The 25,565-nt window shown below is 40.7% G+C and overlaps 1 protein-coding gene across 1 annotated transcript in view; it reads left to right on the top strand.

The window, feature by feature from the left end:
• The first annotated feature begins 1,085 nt into the window (after positions 1-1,085).
• The window catches only part of KCTD3 (potassium channel tetramerization domain containing 3), a 29,826-nt gene continuing 5,346 nt past the window's right edge, over positions 1,086-25,565 (top strand). Inside the window, exons 1-13 of the mRNA XM_054196900.1 lie at positions 1,086-1,581; positions 5,922-5,975; positions 7,402-7,447; positions 8,782-8,855; positions 9,289-9,347; positions 9,530-9,610; positions 10,308-10,448; positions 11,723-11,813; positions 14,198-14,388; positions 19,587-19,702; positions 23,394-23,481; positions 23,618-23,734; positions 24,817-24,987. Of these exons, the coding sequence (XP_054052875.1) occupies positions 1,508-1,581; positions 5,922-5,975; positions 7,402-7,447; positions 8,782-8,855; positions 9,289-9,347; positions 9,530-9,610; positions 10,308-10,448; positions 11,723-11,813; positions 14,198-14,388; positions 19,587-19,702; positions 23,394-23,481; positions 23,618-23,734; positions 24,817-24,987 (1,303 nt within the window). The 5' untranslated portion in view covers positions 1,086-1,507. The remainder of the gene's footprint in view (positions 1,582-5,921; positions 5,976-7,401; positions 7,448-8,781; positions 8,856-9,288; positions 9,348-9,529; positions 9,611-10,307; positions 10,449-11,722; positions 11,814-14,197; positions 14,389-19,586; positions 19,703-23,393; positions 23,482-23,617; positions 23,735-24,816; positions 24,988-25,565) is intronic.

The raw sequence follows: 25,565 nt of genomic DNA, 5'->3' as shown, positions 1-25,565 counted from the left end.
AGGGCCTTGTGATAGCAAAGTCATTTCTCCAAAATACTTTACTGCCTAGCAAAGGTACCTCCATAGCTTTGGTCAATTGGGCTCTATGATACGAATAGAGGACTAAAACTTGAATTTCCAAGGTATGCAGGTGAGGAAGTGGCCAGCTAACTTCAAGCAGTTTATTCCCTGACTGGTCACAAAACTCTTACAGCATTTTCAAAATATAATTTTTGAGCATGCTTCAACTCTATCCAGGTTTCCTCACAGAAACACATTAGGTTTAAACAGGGTGTGCGTCCTCCCAGTGTTTTCAATCTCTAGGCAAATTTTGCTTAAAATTAATTAAAATATCAGGCTCATATTTGCTTATTCCTCTCCTTGTTTGAGTGTAGGAATTAATCTTAAATCCTACCCTCACAATTTTAAACCACAGTTTTATTACTTCCTCTGCTAACCGCATTGTCATTTATTTCCTTCTCAATTTTCCTTCACTTGCTGTGGTGGATTTCTTCCTCAAATTGCACTGTGGGCTCTGATCTGTCATGCCTACCATTTTTTCCCCTTTCATCAGTGCAGAACCGATTAGGAAGGGTGGGCTGCAACCCAGGCTTTAAACACCACGGTGCCACCGCTGCCTTCCCCTTGAGTTTTCAACGAATTTTGTGTTTCTGTGTCTCTGTCACGGCGCTGCCCTTTACTGGAGATGTGACGCCGCGGCCCGGGCTCCCTGCGGGCCGAGGGAGACGCAAGGCCCGCAGGGCCTCGCTAGCGCTGGCTTGATTTTACGCTGGGGTCGCTGCCGCCTCATGGCGGCACAGATGGCTCCCCCCTTCCTCTAAAAACACAAAAGACAAGAATTCCGCCTTCTTGTCTCCTTTTCCTCCAGCCGTGACGCCGCGCCCAGGGCGGGCTGGCAGCGCCTGCCTCACAGTACAGGCCGAGCCGAAGCAGGCCGGGCCGCCGCCCGGGGTGACAAGGGCCCACAGCAGCCGCCCCGCCCCACCCCGCCCCGCTCACCTGCCCGGCCCGGCCCGGCCCCGCCTCGCAGGCGGGACCCCGCCGCGGGAGCCGCCGAGCGCACCCGGCCCCTTCCGGGCGCGTCCCTTCCCCCGGGGTGGTGTTGACCCACTCCACGCCCCCGCCCCAGCCGCCGCAGCGGGCGGGGGGTCCCCGCCGCTTCGCAGCCGGCGCCGCTCCGCGAACCGTTCGAGGCATTTTGGCCCGCGCCGGCCCCCCTCCTCCAGGTGCCTGCCGCGTTGCCATGGCGTTCCCCGCTCGGAGTGGGGAGGCGGCGCGGCCCGGCTGGGCCTGAGCGGCGGGGAGTCCGCGGGGCCGCAGCCGGCCGGCCGCCGCCCCTGCCCTGCCCGCCGCAGAGGGCTGCGCGGGCCCGCTGGCCGATCCCCCGCCTCCCCCTTCCCCGCCGCCGCCTTCGCCTTGCCCCGCCGCTGCTTCCCTCGACCCCGAGGTTCCGGCGGCGGCGGCGGGAGGCGGCGGCGGGCGCCGGCCGGAGCAGGCGGCGGGGAAGATGGCGGGGAACGGCGGAGGCTTCGCTGGCGCCGGGAGCGGGGAGATCATCCAGCTCAACGTGGGCGGCACCAGGTGAGCCGCGGGCGGAGGGGGACAGGCGCCGGGCCCTGCTGGCGGGCCGCTGTGGGGCTGCAGCTGGCGGCCGGCGCGTACCGGGGGGCACGGGAGCGAGGTGGGGGGAGCCGCGCTCTGGGCGGCCGGCCCATGCCCGTGCGTCTCCCCGAAGGGAGGCGGTGTCCCGCCGTGCCCGGGGGCAGGCTGGCCCGGCAGCCCGCCGGCCCCGGGCGGGTGGCGGTGCCGACTCGTCTGGCGCCCGTCTGTCGGGGCTCCGCGTCCCGGACGAGGTGCTGCCTCCGGGGGAGGGGGACTGAATAAAGCTGCCCCCGGCATACTGCAGGGGCGCTGAGTAAGGGGTACCTAATGCGGAAAGTGCTGGCGGTCCTGCCTGGTGTCTGCCTCCAGTGTCTGGGGATTATAGATAGGTGCTTCAGGAACGTGTTTTATGGACTCCCTGGGTATACCGCCTCTTCGAGAGAAGAGGATAGAGAGCTTTGCTTTGCTATCGCATCCTTGGGCTTCCAGTAATCAGTCTGTCTAACAGCCAGCAGCCTCAGGGACTAAGGTATTAAAAAGGCTGATATGATATTGCTGCTATCAGCCAGAATAAAGAATTGTATTGTGTCTGAATGTACGCTGGAAGTGTAGAGGTTGGCATATGTGGACATTTTGGCAGGCTGAGGGAGAGAATTGCGGGGCAGCTGTGGTCAGAATCTGTGTGATAAAATAGTGCAAATGTTCCTGTCAAAATGCTCGGGCGTGAAATCATTCAGATTACCGTAGCTAGTGGAAACTGAAGTAATGTGTCTTCCTGAGTCTGCGCACAAAATGGAAACAGCTATTAGTAGTATGAACTACTACTACTATTTTAAGAATTTTCTTGCGTTACCCAGAAGATGAACTTGTTCTCCTAACTAAATTGTATGTTGCAGTCTTTCTTAAAGGAGGGTGCCATAAAAATCGATACAGAATTCCTTTGTAGAGTAAGACATTAAGAATCTGGTTTGGCCCAGAGAAGCTGCTTGTAACATCCGTAGGCAAAACTCACCTATAATGATACCTTCAGAATAACTTAGATGTTGGATTGGACCAGATTTTGTGTTATATTGAATAAGGTTCTTCAGCGAACTCTGCCTCTGAAATTATAGGCCAGTTCATCTTTTAGGTTTTTATTACAAGTGGAATAATCACAAATATCCTTCTGTCTCATAATTTTAAATAAATCCTACTTATGAGAGAATGGAGAATTATGTACAGGGTGTGAATCAGGGAAGAAATACACATCCTCAGAGGGCTTGCCTACACAGAGAAGTATGAAGACTAAGGCAAGCTAACAACCGTATGTATTTAATTTCTAGTTGAAGGTCTAGATTCTAGTCAACAGATATCATTTGGATGTAAGGAGTAGGAAATGTGTGCATGGACATTTCCCTTTTAACAGGAAGACAACGTGCAATAGTTAGTACCTCTGTGTAAGAGGTACTTTTGCAAGCTCAACTTCCCTCATAGTGCCCATATTCTTTGAAAAAATGTATCTGAGCCAGGTTTTTCAGCTTGCAAAGGCAGGTGACTCAAAGCTAACAGTGGAGTGGATGATCTGGACAGCAAATGGGGGAGCATGGGATACAATACAGGTTTCCTCCTCTTGATTAGTTCCTGTTACTCTGAAACTCTTAGGTTTGTTAGTAGAGTTGTATGAGAAGAGGAAATTAGTGCTCTGCTCTGACAGCAGTTATACTTTGGAGCAGCTAGAACAGAGACCTGAGCTTTCTGTGTTCTGACACAAGGTTCCCCCTGCTCCCTGGGACTGCCAGAGCCTCTCTGTTGTGGGCAGTTGCTCCAACAGTTCATGGTGTCTCAGCTTTTGTGGATTCTTTTGTTGGGAGCACAAGCCTCTTGCAAGTTAACATTCACAGAAATTACAGTAACAAATTTAGTGAATTCTCTTGGGCCTTTATCTCCCTCTGGTTATAAGATAACTCTACAAGTGCAATTGACTATGAAAATGGTTGCTTTATAACTGACACTTAATGTGTCTGTTGCCAGTTGCCTTTATTTTCTTTAAAATAGCTGTAGGCTGCAACCTGCTTAAGAGTATTTGAGGACATTGCACTGGATTTGCCAAATTTTACTCATATGATGTCTGTCTGACTGCTACATGTTAGCTTCATGGAGCTGCAGATGCACCGATACCTGTAAATGTTGCTAGCTAAGCTTCTTTCCGTATCCTGGAAATGAGCGTTCTGTCTCGTTTAGGTAGATTAATGTATATGTATTAAAAGTTCTAAAGTATATGTTAGTGTGAGATAGTGCTTACTAAACTGGTACTATAGCGCTAAATCACAAACAGAAAATCCTTGTGCTTTCTAAACCCACTGATAAAATTGCAAGGAGATGAACACGGAATCAGTTGATGTCTCTCTTTTCCGTCCTCCTTATTCTGTGGCTTGTTCTTCTGAAACATCTTCTAGTCCCAAGTGTTTTGCTATGAAGCTCTTTAGCTGACTTTGGAAATACTAGAGTGGAACCCAGCTGGTCAAAACACCACCAAAACTTCAATCTTGACACGTCTGAATAGCTGACTGTCACTCATGTGCCTAAATGCAAGTGTGCTTCCAGGTCAGAAATTGTGCTGTAGCGTATTGAAAAGATAGTACTATTAAATCCTTAAACATCTGTTCAAAAATCCTGAATGTCTTCATGGTCACTTTACACCTTCTTTATTACTTCAGAATTAATTTAGCATTCAGTGTTGCAGAAAATGACAGTTAACTGTGGTTCTAGTGCTTTTTCCATATCTTTCTACCTATACACGCCTTCCTGGTAAACCACAAGTCCTCTGGTTCTTTTTCTTTTCTTTTTTTCTAAAAATGCCAAAATAACTGAAAATTGTGAAGTATTTAAAGTATCAGACAATAAAAGTCTTTAGCTTGTGAAGACCATTAAAAGGGCTGACTGGTGGTGCTGCATCTATCCCCATAGTTACAAGCAGTGTCTGGATTAATGTTGGATAAAATTAATGTAAGTCATTGTTTTTTATTATGCACATACTGTAATGTAGTTAAATGAAATATCCCTTACTGTTAGAGTAGAGAAGGGTAGTGGTCTCTGTTACTGATGATAAAAGCTGTGCCAAACTGCAAATATACTTAAAAGTCACTTTCCATTTAAATAGCAAACTGCTTTGATTCTCTTTAAATTATTTAATTATTTTTTTTAGAAGAGATTTTGTGCATGTTTGTTCTTAGAATGCTGATGCTGTAGATTTTCTGTTAAGAACAGATTTGTCATTGTTACGCTTGCAGTGAGCAGCTACACAATTCACGTTTTATGCGGGACAGTAATTCCGTATAGCCTTTGTGTTTCTGCCTCTTAGAGGGTATACAGTAATGCTTTTTGTTTACATCTTTTTTTTCTCCAAAACTGGAAAACCCCGGAAGTGAAAACTAGATAAGTTACGTTCAATTACAAAAATATTTTGTAATGTATTCCTGTACTATATGGAAAGCTGCCATAGAATTTTTCTTATGCATTTTTTGATTTCCACTAATGCAGGGGTCACCCGAGGTTTCTTAGTCACAGGACGAGTAAGAGGATATGTACAGTCAGAGAGCTGAGGGGAAGCATGAACTCATTGTCCAAGCTGCCAGTCCAGTTGTCTTCGTGTTAAATCAAAACCAGAAGATGTATAAAAGAGTTCATAGTTTTTTATTATGTAAAGTACTTTCTGGCATCATAAGTAATACTGTAATTTGTATTATTTCATAATATGATTCAGAGTAAATACTTTTTCTTTTAACTGTATTGGCCCCTACTAGGAGAGCCCAAATAGCAAAATGGCAAATAACTAAGGTTACTGTAAAATATTAACTTGAAGCTCATGGTAGTCTTTTGCAGTGCACAATGTAGCACCCTTTGAGTCCTGAGTAACGTGCACTCAGTGAGAAACGTAGCACACTGTTGATAAACTTTTATTTTAGAGACTGCTTTTTGTGTGTCTGTTTTTTCTGTGTGTTTGTTTTGTGGAGTTTTTTTTGTTTTTCTTTTTTTTTTTTTCTCTCCAAGCATTAATGTTGACAAAATAAGCAAATCAGAAAATGTAGAATGTTTGGGACCATGTGTTACAAACATATAAAGAATGACACTTTGGGGGTTTATGGACAGTCCTGCTTCATGCTTAAGGACAATCTGTGCAAAGAATCTGCAACCGCTTTGACTTTGTGCATGTTTAAATGATCTCAAACTTCCTGAACCCATGTGATATCAGCTTTGTTGGACAAATAAAATAATTTTTATAAAGCAGACTTCCTTCCAATTTTACATCTGATTCTAAACTTGTAACTTTGGTTTCCTAGGTTCAGCACTTCAAGACAAACACTAATGTGGATTCCAGACTCATTTTTTTCCAGGTATTTGCAATATATCATCACATTAAACAAAGACAAATTAACAGTCATTAAAAAAAAAATTATATATGTTCTCAGTTCCTAATTTATGCCATAAATAGTGTCTTTATTCCTTAATGCTTTTTCCCTGTCTCAAGCAATGGGACAGATTAATTTGAAATAAGCTGTTATCCAAAAGGCATCTTCTGTTGTGAATGATGCTATGGCTGTTTATATGTGCTGAAGAGTTGTCACTTCTTAGATGGAGCGTTGTGGAAATAACACTCCAAGTCTGCAGGAAAGGCAGATGCCACTGACTTTATTACTATATTGCCACGTGTCATCTTATTGACCATACAAGGTAGCACTGCCTTTAATTTTTTTTTTCTTAATTATTACTGCACCTTGAGTTTAGTCAAAGTTTTGAGGGTTTTAACTTGTGGTACAGGAGCTGTTGAATTATTGAATATCCTTCTGCTAACTCTTACTACTTCTGTAGGTTGTGCTGCTTACTGTTTGTGCCCTAGTAATTTTGTGTGCTAGTTGCTGTATCTCTACCACCCCAGTTAATCCCAAACAAATAAAAGATGGCCTAAAGGCTGGCAGTTTTGCTTCCTTACGTTTAGTTTTTGTACTCTAGATTTCTTTCCCAATAGAAGCCTGGCAGCTGACGTAGAGAGGCAGCATTACGTGCTCCTGTTTTACTGAAATGTTCAGATAAATGGAGTGCCAGGGAAATGTCACCTTTGAGGCAAGGAAGGAAAGGGATGAGGAGGAAGTCCCTTGCTATTCCCCAGTAACTCAACACTAAATCTACTACCTAAGGAGGCTGTCCTGGAATATCATGGAAGTCTCAGAGGCAGTTGTCATCCAGACTTGGCTGGAATCTTGAAATAAAGCCATTGACATTAGTTAGTTTGCTTCGTATCTGTAAAACAAGGTTTTGGTGTTGTGTTTTCTACTGATCTGGAGCAAAAGTACTTTGATCTGATGGGAGAGAAACTTTGATGTAAAATGATGTAAAAACTCATCCATCCCATTCTTGCTCAGTAAGTTCTTGCAGAATGGATTGTTTAGGCTTTCTTTTTACTTCAACAGCTTTTACTGATTTACTAGATTGTAACAAAATGTGGAACCTTTTGGGTGACTGGGAAAACTTTTCCATCCTTTTGGGCTAGGCCTTGTGTCTGTTTTCTTTGGGAATCTGAAGGTCCTTATGATGCAGCTCTTAGCCTTTCCTCAGGTGTGCACACACTGCTCCTTTGTTCAGGAGAGATACTTCACCCTCACCAGCATTCTGCCTTACCTAGGCAGTTTTCTTTGCTCAGCTATACAGTTTTACTAAATGCAGTCTACAATACATAAATAGAGCAAACGGAGAGTGCTGCTATATTGTATTTGTGTTAGTACGTTTCTGGGGGACATCTAACGAAGATTTCCTGTGTTTCAGTTTGCTGAGTGGAAGAATATCAACACTGAAGGACGAAACTGGTGCTGTGAGTAATAAATCTACTGATAAATCATTAATTTAATGTTATGCTTTTAGTTAGATTCTCTCCTAAAGAGTATTCACTGTGAGTACCAGTGGGAGTTACACTGCCTGAGCCAGCTATGCTTAAAAGTGTGGAAAACAAATGGCCAAATGAATTAAAAGCATTCACGTTTCTAGGTTTCTAAAAACTTGTTTTGGCTTTTTCCAGTATTTTCTCTGTCATATTTTATTACATAACCCCAAATACTAGTGTTGCAGAAGCCTACGTTTAAAATGCTGACAGTACCATCAGTGTCCGTGAGGAGTAATCTTCAATTGGACTTGACCTTTTGTTCGTGTTTTGTCACTTATTTCAATAGGAGCAAAATATGGGACTTTGAAATAATTTCAGAACGTCCCCATGTATTTTCTTTTCCTTGTGTTAGGCTCTATAGAAAATACACTACCCTCTTTCTTACAATCTCAAAGCCTAGTTGCAATACTGTTCATGCTATTGAGTGGGAGAATGACTGTGAGTATTTAATTAATTGTTATGTCTAGTGAAGTTTTAAAGATATTTTGGGTCAGAATAAAGGTCTCACACATGTAATTACTTGTCATGGTCTCCAAACTTTCATGAAAATTGTTGACATCTCTGGATTGCTTGGTTCTCATTTTTATTACAAGACAAGTGAGACGGGAACGATGTGCATATTTTTGTGCTCATTCTGCATTGTACAGACAATGGAGAGACAGAAACTGTACTTTTTTTAAACAGAAAGAACCGCTAATTCCTGTATTGCAGAGGGAGGGGTAATTTTCATTAGATGGTATTACGTATGTAGTTGAGTAATCCTGACGTGGAAATGTAGCTCTTGTTGGCAAATAAATATAGCAAAATGGCCATTTCAGTCTGTGCATATGATATTCTTAAATGGTAAGCTATAGTTACAGCAATGTTGTTGAGTAAGGCACATGGCTACTTTGGTAAAGTGTAGAGGTAGTTGTAATGGCAATTGACTTAATTAAAAAAAGTCTAAACTTATCTTGGTCTTACTAATTTACTGCATTCTGAACACATGATAGAGTGTACCTGTTGACCTTTGTGGAGACTCTAGAACTTAAATAATATGTTTATTAAGTGCCATCTGTTTGTAGCAGCGTTTGTATGTATGTCTTTTAAGAATGTTGAATGGTAGAAGAATAATGAGAGAAAGGAGTAGTCCGAAAACTTTGGGTTGTGTTTCTCTGCTGACTGCCTCATCTTCAACTCCTCTTTCCCATGCTCAGCGTAAAAAAGCATTTTAATTGGTAGTTGCTCTATAATAATGCTAAAAGTACAGCGATTTTTCTTTGCAGATATTTATTGATCGAGATCCGGCAGCATTTGCACCCATTTTAAATTTTCTTCGCACAAAGGAGTTAGACTTACGGTAAGGAGTTCTAATTAATTAATTAAATTAATTTGATCAGATGCATTAGAAAACTTTTTCAAATGAAGATTGTTCAGTTTCACTTAACTAGTTGGGTGCCTAGTATACGACTCAGCTCCCTGGTAGATCTGGTGCCATGCCTAGAGAATGTGTATTGTGTGGTGGAGGCAGAAATGGTAGCATTATATTTTGTTAGTGGATTCTTGTAATTTAAACCACTCTTGGGAATGTATTTTTTTATTTTTCCTGTATCCTTATTTTAATGAAAGATAATTAATATTAAGATCACTTTGAAATCTCAGATATCAACATATTAAATGCATTTGGTGGTAATTCTGTAACGGGTAGCTTGGCACTGACATTGTGTAATATCTAGATACATGCAAGTATTTATATTGAAGGTATTTTGTTGTTTTGTTTTTTATTTCTCTAGGGGAGTGAGTATTAATGTTCTCAGGCATGAAGCTGAATTCTATGGAATCACTCCGTTAGGTAATTTCTTTTCTTTTTAAAATATGAGGTCATCTCATATTTATTACTATAGTAATGACCCACATACAAGTCCTGGTCAGCTGTGACCCTGAAGATTTTCAAACTTACTGATACAGAAGTTTATTTGAAATAATGTTTCCCAGTAAGTGAAAGCTATGGTCGTATCTGGTTTTACTCCTCAGTGAGACGATTGCTACTATGTGAAGAACTGGAACGCTCATCTTGTGGCAGCGTCCTTTTTCATGGCTATCTGCCTCCTCCAGGTATTTTTGTATTCATGGTCTGATGTTGCTTGCAGTCATTTATTGCTTTAATTTGTGGGGGTGATTGGCTGAGGTAGTTACCTTAGCTGTCAAACTGTCCAGAGAAGGCTTTCCTATGGAAGATTAAGATGAATGATTGAATTGAACATTGTTCTGATTCAAAACCAAGGCTTTTATCTGCATGCTGTATGAAATGCCTTATTTGGAGTACTGGGCGGGGGGTGGCATGTTAATACTAAGCAGGCTGTGTTTGGTAGTAGACTAGAGTAGAGGTTCTTCAGGTACATGTCAGTTAAATGTTATCAGCATGGAGTGTTTCTGAAGGTACAGTTACTTTAGGTGCTTGATGTCTAGATGATAAATCAGCACAAATGAGCTTTGATTAGCAATATGAATACTTGTTAGATTTTTACTTCTCTGTAGAGATGAACACAGTTCATGTGTTAACCTGAAGTCTAGGCCAATATTTAGCCAATTGTTGACAAGTTTTCTGAAGAGAGTTTCTTAAATTGTGCATGTCAACGTAGAGAGTAAAAACATTTTCTATTTCAGTGTTAAGATACTGTCTGATTCTTATAGCAGATGAATTAGACTTTAGATCAAAATGCACAAGTATTAATCCTATATTTTCAAAGTGTAATATCTGTGATATTGCTAAAGTTTATGGAGTGGGACAAACATCTTTTTTCTTTTATAGGCATTCCCAGCCGTAAAATAAATAATACTGCTGGGCCACCGGCTGATGTTAGGACTGGTCAAAACTGCTCCGAGACTGAGATTCATGGAGGTGGTGTCCAACCTACGCTTGCTGGTACTGGGGAAGGTACAGTCAGGCTAGGTAAGGAATGTCAGTTTTAAAACCAAAACAAATTGCAAAGATGATTGTCACTGGGAAATAAAACCTGAGTGTCTATTTCTGTTTTCAGTCTGTTACTCTATGTTTGCCTCATCTTAAATTGCTGAACGCTTACTTAAACACTACTCCCTATACAGCATTTAAGGCTCACTGCTGCACAATCAAGACATAAGGCTGAGAGGAAGGCAAATCAAAGTTCTTTGTGCAGTCTTAGTATGGCCCCTTAGACAAATGTTTTACATTGTACTAAAGTCATGATAAAAACCATACAGACCAGTGTCTTTTTGGTCTTTGTTCAGTACCTTATCCTTACTCCTGGTGCCTCTCTTGCCCTGCAAGAGCCAAATCTTTAGAGTAAAGGTAGTCTTTAGTTTTTTGACTATACAGAGTACTTTCCATATAAAATATATAAAAACTGTAAATAAGATAGGCTTGAATTCTGTCATTTTCCAGCTTTTGACTTTGCAAGCAAAATGATGCTGTTAGAATTGTCATATTTCTGCTATAATTGTGTGAATTGTAGCAGTGTTAAGAAAATCAGAGTATGTTAAAAGGTGAATCTATATCCAGGTAATATAGAAATAAGCCTTGGATATGAATTGATGCTTCTTCTTTGTGAGTTGCTGCAGCTTTGGAAGATGCCAGTCTTGGGGTAAATGGGATAGAAGATGCAGTCTTTAGGCATTACTTCTTTAGCATATCAAGGCTGAGAGCTACCTCAGGGAAGTAGCATAACCCCTGATTTCCAGTGACATACAACACTTCTGCCAAACCTAATTTAGATATAGATCAGAAACAGGCATGCTCCCACTAGATAGTAAATGGAGGAAGTACAGGTATTCTGAGATACTAGAAATTTCAGTTTAACAGCCTGAAACTGTTATACAGGGTTGCACCAACCATTTGGAAAACTTTTACAAAAGAAAGTGTTGCTTCTTATTTAGTAACAATCCTCAAATTTTTACCAATTTGGCAGGCTTTAAAACGGAGGTATGTACTTCCGTCTTTCTCTTTAGAACACTATGCATTGTAGTGACCGAGATGAAATGTCTTCCTTCCATGTAAGAACTGTAACAGTTGTAAGGATTGTGAGGAGTAATATTGCTAACTGGAATCTAGCTGAAAATGTTTCTTGAGAAACTTCATTATCAAAGTTTCTGTTGCATATCCTAGCAGAGAGCTCTGTCCTGCTCTGGATATCTCTGCTCATCTTCTAATACCCGTTGCTTGACTGACTTTAGCTTTGTTGTTTTTAGGATTTCCTGTGGACCCACGGAAAGTCCTGATAGTAGCTGGCCACCACAACTGGATAGTAGCTGCCTATGCCCATTTTGCTGTTTGCTACAGGTATGAATATAGTTGCTGGTCAGGTTACAGGAATCTAAAAAACCCAATAATTTGTTACGAGCAAAGCAAAAAGTTTGCCGTAGTCTGAAATGACCATAGATCATACTTTCAGTCTGCTCCTATAAATATGAATTGCCACTTTTACTCGTGCAAGTAAACTGCTTGATAGGAATTCAGATTCTGCTGCTTTGATGTCAGTTCTTGATGCTTGCAAAAGTAATGGAAAAAATGGTGTTTTAAAGCAGGCTTTTAAAGGAAAGATTAACTTTAAAAGTTCTTCCTACTATGTGGGTTTGAATACAGTCTGTGAAGTTGAGAGTATCAAAGAACTTGAAACAGTTAATGGATTTTTGATGCATAAGTGATGTATCTTGTCTTAAACTTCAGGTTTTTTGGCTTAACAGAACTGTTCAGCTCTTGCTACTTCATGTGGATGGCTGAAAGTTGTCTTTAAATGTCTTGTAAACAAACTGGCTATTTTTTAAGATCAGGTGAAGATAAGTAACACCTTCATACTACAGAAGCCGTTCTTAGTTCACATCTGGTAGCCTTGATTTAATTGGTGGCTGTCTTTTCAATGAGAAGTAATATTTTAATAAGAGCTGTTGCCAAAAACAAACACTGCTGTCATAATGTGGTTCAGAAACAGAAGGGAGAATAAAGAGTGTAATGTGAATAGCTTCTTTTTTTACTACCAAGCTGAAGCCATCGTTTGCTGCCTTTTTCACTACATAGCATGCTAATTTACTTGCTTAAACTTTGTAACTTAAATCACATCTAACTTGTCTCTTGTATTCACCACTGCAGTTTGTTTTGTTGTAATTTGTACTAAATGTGGCTTCTCTTGCTCTACTTAATGTTCTTGTTTTTAATTATGCTTAATAGGGTCTGACTGGAGAAAGAGGCAATGATTTGCAATTGTCTTTGTGCTAATTGTTCCCTCCTTAGGATTTTATTTCTGACTGTTTTCCTTGGATGCTAGCTCACTTAAGTGAAAGATTCTGCCTCTTTCCTGCTTGGTGATCTACTTAATGAGACTTGTTAACATTGAACTTAAGTCATTACTGATTCTTTGATGAAGCGTGTCAGACTTGAATGGTTGCTGAAAGAGGGCACAGGTCAATATGCCGGTTTAAAATGCTGCTTTTCTTCGTAGTGACTCAAGGTAGCAGTCTTGTCTTGATTTGAATATTTTTCCTTTGGGAACTTGCAGGAACTCTAGGAATACAATGGTGGAATTTTCCCTCCTCCGTTCTGCTCTTATACAGCTTTGGTAATAGTTTTTCCCCCTCTCTGCTGCATCTTAGTATCTGTCTAAGTCAATTTGCCCAGACCTTTTTGAATATGTAGTGTTTGAAGAGACAGCATACACTTAAAACTACTTCCCTCTACCCACAAATTTTAAGAAAGCTTGTTTATGCTACTATGCTGCATTCAAGTGATGTGATTTTCAAGATTCTTGTCAGGCTTATTTTAATGTAACAACTGAACATCTGCATCTTAGCCAGAATCACTTCTCAAAAAAAGTGGTAATTTGTAGTGGACTGGACAGTGAATCCCACACAGTAAGAAATGAAATATATTCAGATATGTAGCTTTGTGGCATTCTTTTGTCTGCTTGTAACAGATATTATTTAAATACTCGAGATAATTATTTTAGTAAAAAGCTACAGCAAAGCACAGTGCATCCTAAAGATAATATTTTTTTTCCCTTTGAAGTCTTTGAAACTTGATAATAAAGCTTGCAAGAATATCTTGGTTGCATTTAAAGGCTTATGGATGTTGCAGTCCTGCTCTTAAGTCACTTCACTACAGTTTCTCCTGCATGCTGTGTGGGTAGAGCACAGTGATCTGTGATGCTTCATCTCCAGGTGGGATGCAATGCTGAGTTGAAAGAATGGCAACAATGGTAAAAAATACTATAGATATGTTTCTGCTTTCCATGTTAACATGGAAGGTTAGATTTACTGTGCTCTAGCTCAGTTGCAAAGTATCTAAATTATTGCCTAAAATTAAATCAGACAAATTGTGTTTTTTCTGGCATCACGTAAGTCTTTAAAACTGCACAGGCAAATGAGTCTCTAAAAATAAAGCTTATATGCAGTATAGTCTGTCTACAGTATACCATAAACAGAAAATGTGACTAGATAGCACAGCTTGATGCTACAGCATGATTGGATGTCTTACATGATATGCCTCTGGAATACCTTGCCTCTGGAAATTAATAGAGATTTCTTCTAAAGTTTTATGCTGAACCTTATTCTCTAGCCCTTTTACTAGCCCAGGCTTTTGGCTGGATCATCCACAGTTGTTCAGGCTTAGACTGAGATGTCTGTATCTGAATCTCTAACCTCTGCTCCCTGTTCCCTCCTTTGTCCTTCCAGAATTAAAGAATCATCTGGGTGGCAGCAGGTGTTCACAAGTCCCTATCTGGACTGGACAATTGAGCGAGTGGCTCTCAACGCTAAGGTGGTTGGAGGACCTCATGGAGACAAGGATAAGATGGTTGCAGTTGCCTCTGAGAGTAGCATAATCTTGTGGAGCATTCAGGATGGTGGTAGTGGCAGTGAAATTGGTAACTATAATTGCTTGGATTTTTTTCTTTTTTGTGTGTGTTTAACCAGAAAGAAGTCCAAGACCTTGTTTTGAGGTGTGTATAATTAGCAGTGTTCAGTAATCAGTTTTACAAAGTGACAAAACAAGCTGTAGTAAATAATGTATTGGAGCGTATTACCTTCTCTGTCATGCTAGAGGAGTCCTTTCTCAAAACCAAAAAGATGAATAATAAAAAAGTAGTCTTTTTACTGAACAGATACTAACTAATACTGTTCAGTTCAGCTCGAGTTTTTGTCTGAAGATGCAAATTAGAGTTAAACTTTTCCCTGGACTTGCATTCAAATCTAGGCCGTGGCACAAAGGAACTAAGTTTCTGAGGTGGAAAACTACAGCTACTGAGAGATTCTGTTCTTTTTTTTTTTTTTTTTGTCATTGGCCTTACTAAAGCCATATTTTTACACAGAGATGATGAAAAGGTTTCAGATTTCAGTTCTGTCAAATATAGTTCATAAATGGAATTTTACAAATTTGTAGGGAAAAAGCATGCTCTGCTGCCTTAAGCATACAGGAATTAGGATCATAGAATAGTTTGGGTTGGAAGGGACTTTTAAAGGTCATCTAGTCCAACATCCCCTGCAATGAGCAGGGGACATCTTCAACTAGATCAGGTTGCTCAGAGCCCCGTCCAACTTGACTTTGAATGTTTCCAGGGATGGTGTATCTACCACTTCTCTGGGCAACCTGTTTCAGTGCTTCACCACCCTTACTGTAAAAAATCTATTCCTTATATCTCATCTAAGTCTTCCCTTTTTTAGTTTAAAGTCATTAAACTTTGTCCTATTGCAACAGACTCTGCTAAAAAGTTTGTCCCCAGCTTTCCTGTAGGCCCCCTTTAAATACTGAAAGGCTGCAATAAGGTCTCCCCGGAGCCTTCTCTTCTCCAGACTGAACAACCCCAGCTCTCTCAGCCTGTCCTCACAGGAGAGGTGCTCCAGCCCTCTGATCATTTTTGTGGCCCTCCTCTGGACCTGCTCCAGCAGGTCCGTGTCTTTCCTGTGCTGAAGGCTTCAGAGCTGGACGCAGTACTCCAGGTGAGGTCTCGTGAGAGCAGAGCAGAGAGGCAGGATCACCTCCCTTGACCTGCTGGCCACGCTTCTTTTGATGCAGCTCAGGGTATGGTTAGCTTTCTGGGCTGCAAGCACACATTGTTGCCAGACAATGTCCAGATAGATGACATCCACCGCTCTTCCCTTGTCCACTGATGTAGTCACTCCATCACAGAAGGCCACTGAGTTGGTCATGCAGGATTTGCCCTTGGTGAAGCCATGCTGGCTGTCTCAAATCACCTCCCTGTCCTCTGTGTGCCTTAGCATAGCTTCAGGGAGGATCTGTTCCATGATCTTCCCAGGCACAGAGGTGAGGCTGATAGGGCAGTAGTTCCCAGGGTCCTCCTTTCTACCATTTTTTAAAATGGTTGCAATGTTTCCCTTTTTCCAGTCACTGGGGACTTCACCTGACTGCCATGACTTTTCAAATGTCGTGGAGAGTAGCTTGGCAACTACATCAGCCAGTTCCCTCTGGACTCTGGGGTGCATCTCATGAGGTGCCATAGATTTCTGTATGTTCAGGTTCCTCAGGTGGTCACGAACCTGATCTTCTCTTACATTGGGAGGGACTTTTCTCCCCCAGTTCCTGCCTTGCGGTCCATCCACTCGAGAGGTGTGGGCAGAGAGGTTGCCTGTGAAGTCTGATGCAAAAAAGCGGTACCTTAGCTTTCTCTTCGCCCGTTGTTACCAGTTTGCCAGACTTGCTCATCAGGGGAGATATGCTTTCTTTTGACCTTCCTTTTCTGATTGACATTACTGTCTGTAATTACCTTGGCACTGAAGGATACACAATTAGGGAGGCTTTAGAACTAGAAGACGTTTTCAGAAGAAAATATTCCTTGGTACTGATCTGATGGCTTGTCTGACTTGCTGTTGTTCAAATACAGGGCAAGTTTGGGAGGCAGTGAAGGGAATGCTATTAGGAACTTCACGTAGCCTCATCCCTGGTGTTTGAATCACCACTGTTATGACAGTAATGTCTGTTTCCTCTGGCAGTGGATACTGCTAACAAAGCCTGACAGCAGTCTCCTTATGTGGCTGCTTTTCTCTGAAACTTTATGCTGAGTTGACTTGTTATTAGATGTATCACCATAGTTGAAGTAATGAGAAATAATGTGGTCATTATTTAAAGTCAAAATGACCAAATTCAAGTTTTGATCCACGTGCCTTTTAAGGAAGAGCTTACTTGAAAGATGCTCAGGCAATTTCTAGCTATGTTAATGGCTGATGCTTTTTTTCTTATGCTTGAATGAGTGGAAGCACCAAGTCAGACTTGAAGGTGGGGAAAGGCAAAGGTCTTGTATGAGATAATGCAGCTGTATACTACTCTTTTACTTGTGACTCTAGAGTTCTTGTATGTAATTGTGGTCAGCAAAACAGAAAAGGAGGTTCTATTGTATTTGAAAAAAACATAAAAACTGAAATACGTGTCTAACAGTTGAATGTGAACTATCTCTATTAAACAGGGAGTAAATATTGTACTTGAGAAGCCTTTTCTTCTGCTATGCTCTCCTTGACCAAATCTTAAAGGCAGGGAAGAGTTAGCGTGACAGCTGTACTCCTGTAATAGGCATTGCTATAAGCACTATGCTATTGCATTCCTCTGGCGTTTTCTGGTTCCACTTAGCTGCTTGTGTTTCCTTGTGACTTGCAATAAGATATGTGAAGCAACATCTTAGACTTTTGGAAATCAAGTGCAAAGAAAGGCAAAAATCATAAGTGGACTTTTACTTCAAATAAAACCCCTAAAATATGGCAACATCATAAGGTTCTGTAACTCAGACTACAACTGAACATGACAACAAAACTGAAGGAAGTGCTTTTGCTAAACAGGCTGTTCTGCACTGAAGGGACTTTATGAAACAAAGGAAATGCCACTTGGGGCCAGGGGGAGCAGAGAGAAAGTGCCTACAGGATTGGATCTTTAGTCCAACTAACATGGAACAAAATGTACTGTTCCCCTTTTGGATAATGGTCATGCTGCTTTGTTTAAAAAAACCCCTAAAATATGCTTGTGCAATAACTTGAATATAGCTGCCTTGTTTCTTTGTAGTGGCAAATACTTGCAGTCCTGCTTTGTGTTAAAGATACAGTACGTTGCTATCATCTTTTGAAAGAAACTACTTGTTCCAAACAGTTGTTGGAGCCTGGCGACACCATCTTCAGAAAATTGTGGGGCTGGCATCTTTGTGATAGAGCTCTCCCAGAGCGTTCTCTTTCCTTTCAGTATTACTTACATAAGACACTGCTGCTGGATGGCTGCTGTAAGCAGTATTTTACCGAGAGGGACCCTTAAGACAAGAGCCTGTCATTACATATAGCATTGTCTCCCCTGTGGATGGGTCTCAAGATTGTTGAGCCTAAGCAGGACTGACACTTCAAATTCCTCTAGACCATTCAAGCTGTCTTCCTTGATTTCCTTGAACCTCATCCTTCTCTGGAGTAATCAATTCTAGTTGTTTCTGTGGATTTTTTTATTCTTGCCTTTTTCATGTGCCCTGTACTGCTGAATCTCATCTGCATTGAATGATTGTACTGTTCCCTGGAAAACAGTTTAGCATCCTAATTAAAACATAAGTATATATTGAGCTTCCCGAGGTTTCTTCTTGGGGTGTAACAGAAGGCTGCTTCTTGGTTGGGAATGTCACTCTGTTCATTTGAATTTGTCCAAAACAACGTTGGGAAATTTTCCAGGTATTGGGTGCTCTTGTTTTGAAAACATAATCTGATGCAGTTAAAGTGTATTAGTGAGGAGTAATATAAATACGTATAGTGAGCAGTATGGAGTAGGAAACTTAGGGGTGAAGCTTGACACTTGCTAGTGTAATGTGTCCCCAGTAGTAATGATTTTTGTACTTACCAGGCAGTCAAACTTAGCCTGGAATTACTTACAAACTGAGTTTGTAAGTAAAAACAACAGACAGGGCCATAGCTGGCAAAATTGGAAATGATCTTAGACTTTTTTAGTTTGCTGTAACTTTTAAATACATGGTACAATAAATAGTACAAAATGTAGTATGCTATCCAAGTTTGCAGTTCAACTAAAAATACTCATATTGGATCTATGATGAGACTAGGAAGCTCTAAAGAGAGGACAGATTTTGTGGAAAAACTCAGATGTTAAGGTTCACTGTAACCATAGTCATCAATGCATGTCACGTTCTGCAGTGTTTTGATTTTTATTAAGTGAAACGTTCTTGATGCCACACTTCCTTTACTTGGAAGACCAGCATTTGCTGGTAAGTCTTATCTTTCAGATTTTTAATAGTATGTGACGATTGGTGAAACTAGTTCCCCGTATAGTTTCAATTTTTAATAGCCTGTATTCTCTCCTCATGGGCTGTAACCAAACTTAAAGATCTGGAGATGAAAAGAGAAAGAAAGAAAGAGGCTTTTTCAAGCTGCTTATTTTTCCAGGTTCAAGTATTTCTGCTAAAAGAGAAATTTAAATGTATTCAAGTACTGTCACATTGGGGTTGTTTAGTCTTTTTCCAAGAATAAGGATGAAGCCTTGTAGCTGTATTTAGTTTCTAAAATATGTTTTCAGACTACATCTATTTGATTGGACTTAAAAAAAAAAAAAAAGTGGTGAGAACTTCTAATACTTTAAAAGGTAATTGCAAACTAGTATGGCATAAATTAGTCTGTCTAGCAAAACCCATGAAATTAATGCTTCTTAAATGACACTTAATAGTCACAGATTACAAAAAACAAACACAAAACAACCAAAAAAATCCTGCTTGCTGTAATAGGATTTTTATTTATTTTTTGTTTAGTGCCTTAGGATGTATAAAGCCATTTGAGAACTTGATGGCTGTAGAAAAAATAAGGAATGCATATATCACATAGGCTTTTCCTTCTCTTGCCTCCTTTCTCCTGTCTAAGTAATGATTGTATCAGCAGAGATGACATCAGGCTGCCATTTAGTTTAATGGAACCCAGTTTGCTGCTGGAATGGTACCTCACATAGTACCCTGCAAACCCAGTTTTGGCTGTTCTTTTACTTGCTGCTGTAATAAATATGACGCATGATAATAGTGAAGAGATTCCATTGTTACTGGTTTTTTCTCTTTATTTTAGATGAGCTTCATAGACTCTTCATTTTTTGTAGGAGTGTTCAGTCTTGGAGTCCCTGTAGATGCTCTCTTCTTCATTGGCAACCAGTTGGTGGCTACAAGCCATACAGGGAAAGTGGGAGTGTGGAACGCTGTGACTCAGCATTGGCAGGTGTGTTCAATTCAATTTTCTGCATCACTTTTAATAAGCTGGTATGTCTTTCTAGTAAAAAGATAATAAAATAATCTAAAAGCATCTGTGAAATGCTTGTCGCAGGGTTTTCAGCCCTGAATTCTGTTACGGAGTTTGTCACCTTGGTATCTGAGTATTGTGCCTGTGAGAAGAATGTTGAATTGTTTGGTGATGCTACCAAGCATGCTTTTTAGGCTTTCAAATAAAAGGACGTGGTGTGATTTGGAGTAATAAATGTCAAGTGTGTGTATATTTAAACTTCCTTGTGGATTACTAACTTTGTAAAAATTCACTAGGATCGTAGGAAATAAAAAAATTGTGGGGAATGTGTGACGACAATTTCTGCACCGTCTGAAAGAAGAAGAAAACAAGTTAAGGCGGCAGTCTGATACCTGGGGATCTCAAAAGTTGTTTGACAATGGGAGACTCTTCTTCAGCAGAAACATACATGGTGCTTTAAAGATGTCTGTCTTGCATGTGGGTGGTTCTGGCTGCACTGACTTTATTCCTGTTGTCAGAATGCATATTAAATATAGAGATCCTTGGAGTCTGTATGAGTGCAAGAAAGCAGTCAAGCATTCATGTGAGTAACAAAGCTTGTAACACAGCCAGATGTATGTCTTTGTGGCACAAAAACTGGATGCAATAAAAATCCCCAAACTGCTTTGCAAACCTCAAGAGGCAGAACTGACCTGAGGCTGCTGCACTGTTTGCTCGCTAAGTTCTGATTCAACCCTTAGGTTGACAGTACTGCTAACAAATAACACAGATAAAAAGCATGGGATAGCACTGCTTCTGCAGCAGACAGACATGTTAGTATGGTCTTAAATTAAGCAAAACATTATTTAAATCTCTACTGATACCTTGCAAAATCTTCTGTTAAGAGACAACATAATGCTATGTGACAAGCTGGCGTTTGACAATATTTTCTAAAGGAGTAAGTCATAAGGAATAAAAAATGATGTCCTACTCGTCTGTGTTTCCAGGGGGAGCCACAGAAGTCTTTCTGATCATATTAATAGTTCCTCAGTTTGACTTGAGTATTCCTTTGGTGAAAGCACTTCTTATTGAAGAGTAGAAAATCTTTAAGAGGCGGCTTGTATGCCGGGATGTCCCAAAACCAAGTTTTTTGGCTTTCTAATTTTTTCTTCTAGAGGATGAGAATAGCTCCCATAAACAAAACACAACCAAAAAAACCCCAAACCACAAAACTAAAACAACAACCAAAAACCAAAACCCAAACAAAAAAACCCTCAACGCCAAATCCAACCAGTTTCCAGGTGCTTTCTGTACCTGAGGCTCTTTTGTTAGTAAGAATTCAAAAAAACAAGCATCCATCTTCCTATAGATCTTATCTGCCTTTACAACACATTCTTCTTGAAGAATCCCATAAAGGCTTAAGTGGCAGGGTTGTACCTCTGATCTCAAAGGCCTCATGAGTATACATGATATTTGTGTAACTGCTTTCGATGAGTTGCCCATAGCTCTGGACTTAGGAGGTAATCATACTTGCTGCAGTGAGAGAGATTTTGAGGAACAGAATGTGCCAATGCCCCATTTCAGACCAAGAACTTTGTTTCCTTTCAGGCTTTTTTTTTTTCCCATGCCTTTCTGAGTTCTACATTAAGGAGGCTTAGTTTGTGTAAAGCTATACTTCCTGGCACTGTGATTTTTGTGTTTTATGTGTTACACCCTGAAGATGTAACTCTGACCTCTTCCTCTAATTGGTTCTGGCATCTTCTTCCCATATTGGAGATTTGAGCAGACTAGCTGAGGTGGTTTCCCTAGTACTCATTCCTCTGGCAATGTTTTCAGTTGTGTGCAACAAGGAGAGGAGGTTGTGGGTGCTAGATACATCAGTAATGAAATTCTTAGTATAGGAGAGCTTAAAGGAAGCAGAATATTTAGTGTTAACAGAGTCAGAGGTAACATAATGCAATAGAGTATGACAGAAAAACGTAGTCTGAGAAGTGAGGATTCTCACTGGCCGTGTTTCACCAGTGACTGTTGTATGGCATCGCTGTGGGTAGCGCTCTCTGCTGCAGAAGGAAGGACTCTCCTTGTTTTATATGATCTCTCTGACCCAGTCAGTCAGTCTCTGCCATCGGCAGCATTGTAGATCCTCTTGCTCAGACCTCTCCTTGCAGTTATGTCTTCTGCAAGGTGATGAGTGAAGTGGTATATGCATTAATAGGTTGCTTCTACCTTCATTAGTTTTGTCAGCTTTTTGCAGATGGGAGAGCTTCTGTATGTACCTTTGATCCACAGAACCAGAGAGCACACCGCAGCTTGATCCGTAAACCCTTAAACGCCTCTCTGTTTAGTTTCTTGCCTTTCTGCTCTTTTACTACTTCTTTAAAGTAGCCTGGAAAAAAAAATAAATCTTTCGAAACTTAGTGCTGTGGCCCACATCGTTAGATACCTTACTTAATTAGGTGTAATATGAATTTGACTGTGGGGAGGGTAGGGTACTTAAACAGCTGTATCTGAAAAAGTACTATGTGAAAGCATTGAGAAAAGAATAGGAATTCTTTTCAGTAATTGGAAAGGATCCTTTGCCAGGTTATTCAATCATCAGTTATACAGGGAAAATCCAAGTGCTTTCCAAGAATAATTTATTTTTAGCGTTGGATCTGTGCTGAATTACAGGTGAGTGTAAGTGAGAGAGGCGTACTTCTTTAAACAAGGAAAAGAGGGAAAGTGCCTCTTCCACTCCCCACCCCACCTCCCTTGGAAAATAAGCAGAAGCTATACTCATGTTTCAGCCTTCTTTGTAAGTCCGAGTGATAGGCTTAGAATATGTTTTAGGGGCTTACAGGCTATTCTTAGGTTAGGAATGGATACCAGTTTAGAGTGCTAGCCCTTTGGGGTGTAAGGAGCTTTCTTTGGTTGTTTTGCTTTTATCCAACAGGATCCTTGTAGATATTTTGCAAATAATTTTGCAAGTCTCTGAAACAATCGGAAGGATGCTGCTGGTCAGAGAGAAATGAGCACTTAAGCTGAAATTTCCATGAGTGAGTTAGTATTCGGTGTCCATTAAGGGGACTGATTGAAATGTATGGAGTACAGGAAAAATGCTATGACTTTATGCGTTTTTTGAGAGCTCTGTATAAAATGACTTTTGGCTTTTTCTTCCTCGGGGCTGAAGCAAAAAAGAATTGCTTGAAATAGGGGGTCATACCTAGCATAAGCTAAACTTTTTCTTTGCTTGAGATCTCTGTCCCACCTGAGGGGATAAGCACTCCTTTTGATCCTAGAGGGCAAAGAGAGGGCATTCTTAATCCCTCACCTTAAGGTACAGACCAATAAGTAAAATATGACAGGGCTGCCTTCCAGTTTACTTGGTGTGGATATGTATTGGAAGTGAGACAAGATTTTTTTTCGCCCTCATCATATATTTGCTAGAGGCTGAGATCCCCGTAGAGGCTGGCAGAGGGACACAAGAACTGGGGGTAAAGGAAGGCTTAGAGAGGCAACATCTACTTCCTTTGCCCAGCAACCTCTTAAGGAGTTGTTGGAAAGGGAAGAAGGGATAGGACAGAAAGTGTGAAGTATTAAACTCAGGTGTTCTTCAATAAAATGTAGCGAAATATCTGAAAACTGAGAAAGTAGCAACCTAATTTCTTGATTTGTGTATTTTTTTTTTTTTTTCCCTTTCTGTTTGCACTAGGTTCAGGATGTTGTTCCTATCACCAGCTATGATACTGCTGGGTCCTTTCTGCTGCTGGGCTGTAACAACGGCTCTATCTACTATATAGGTAAGAAATAGAGGCAGGGTGGAATCAAAAGGAGGTGGTACTGAGCAGCTTTGTTCTTAAACTTTTTAATTGGTCTAAGTTGCATCAGAATAACTCTGTCTATTCAAAGCAATAAACAAATGTCTCTTCCCCACAGACATGCAGAAGTTCCCATTGCGAATGAAAGACAATGATCTTCTAGTGACAGAATTGTACCATGATCCCTCCAATGATGCTATAACAGCGCTCAGTGTCTACCTCACACCTAAAACCAGTCAGTATTCTATTACTGTCTCTTCAGTCAGAGTCTGTTACAGATGTGGGTTTTTTCTCCTTTCTGAATGAACTTTTTCTATTGCTGCATAGCAGGGCTGAAGCAGACAACATAGCCCTTAACAGGAACTATGAATTTTTCTTGATTTAATCATCTTCAAATGAGTGATAAACACTAGGCGTAACTGTTTCCCCTTACATCTATCTCTACATATGTATAAATAGGACATGTACTTACATGTATGTGTGCATATGCTGGTACATCATGCATTATACATTAATGTATAACGTAATAACATAATGCATCATTTATTAATGCTTGTGCATAATGTACCTTTGCTGGTTTTAAGCCTTTTACACAAGATATGCACTTAGATTATGAATTGTATTCACTGAAATAGTTTGTGGTGAACTGAGGGGGAAACAACCTTGCTGTTGTGTCTAATCTTATAACAAATGCACTAAAAAACATTTCCATATGTTTTTTTGTAATCACAGTTAAAATTAAAAAAACCCCATAGTTAAATTAAAAAAAACCCACACAAAAAACCAAACCAAACTAAACCAAATAAAAAAACAAAGTAAAAACTCCCCAAAAAAGCAGCTGTGAGAAACTGGTTACTCACATAGTAACTCACATACACACAGCTATATTGATAGCACAGTGACCTTTTTACCTCCCTGCTCTTGCCTTGCTTTCACATTTGCCTCCCACAATGGCAGAAAAATAAATGGTATGTGGCATGTATTGACCATATCACTGTAAGGAGTGCCAAGATTTCCGATCATGTGACTTTATCCATCTCTTCTTTCAGTTCTAGGAGGGGGGAGAGAATGGGTGAGAAGGCTGTTGTTAAGACACTGTTGAAGAGTGTGGTATGGAATTCAGCAAACATTGGGGTTTTTTTTAGTGGTAGAACATCACCTCTGTTCATGGAAAAATAATGAGTAAACGCTGTTTAAAATAAATACCTATCTTACTGTGGAAGCTTGGAAATACTGTTTTCTACTGCTTCATTACCTGTCTTCAGTAAAAGAAGCTTTCATTCCTGGGGGGAACAACTGTGTTCTTGCTTGCTTTAGGTGTAAGTGGCAATTGGATTGAGATTGCATATGGCACCAGCTCTGGAGCAGTGAGGGTGATTGTACAGCACCCTGAAACAGTTGGGTCTGGGCCTCAGCTCTTCCAGACCTTCACAGTTCATCGAAGTCCTGTTACGAAGATCATGCTCTCGGAGAAACACCTTGTGTCAGGTAATCCTCTTTTCTGTGCAGAAATTTATATTGGTGGTTCCCCCCTCCTCCTGAGCAATGAAGTATTTGTATGCATTACTTTAACTTGCGTTGTTCCCACATGTGATAGAAATGAGTTGGACAGATTTGGGGGCAGGGAAGGGGCTAGATTGGCTTGGATCCTCTTTCTTAAAGCAAGCATTCTTCAAAGCCTTTAGCAGTTAAAAGGCCTAGGTTTTATTTGACCAAATACTGGAACAACTAACTCTTTCGTTTGTGTCTTATTCCGAGATTGCCATTTGTGGAAATAAAAGGGTTTGTAAACAAATGTATCCCTGTCAAGTCTTATTGTTGTGGGCAGGTCCTTTAGGACTTGTCTTCTTTTAACAACCTTTAAGGAGCTTTCTGGGTTCCAGCAAAATGTGCACCATCTCCTCTTGGGCTCTAGAAAAAGGCTTCCCAATGGCTTCAAAGGGCTGTCTGTGTTTTCTCAGGAGTCTCCCGTGTGCTATCCTATTTGTCCTGTCTTACGCGCAGGAAAGTGTCTTGATTTCAGGGAAGATGCAATCCCTCCTTCTTCTGTAAGAATCTTTTTCACC

The sequence above is a fragment of the Rissa tridactyla genome, chromosome 3 (genome assembly GCF_028500815.1).
Source record: "Rissa tridactyla isolate bRisTri1 chromosome 3, bRisTri1.patW.cur.20221130, whole genome shotgun sequence".
NCBI classification, from domain to species: Eukaryota; Metazoa; Chordata; class Aves; order Charadriiformes; family Laridae; genus Rissa; species Rissa tridactyla.
This window is presented reverse-complemented; position numbering and strand designations above follow the sequence as displayed.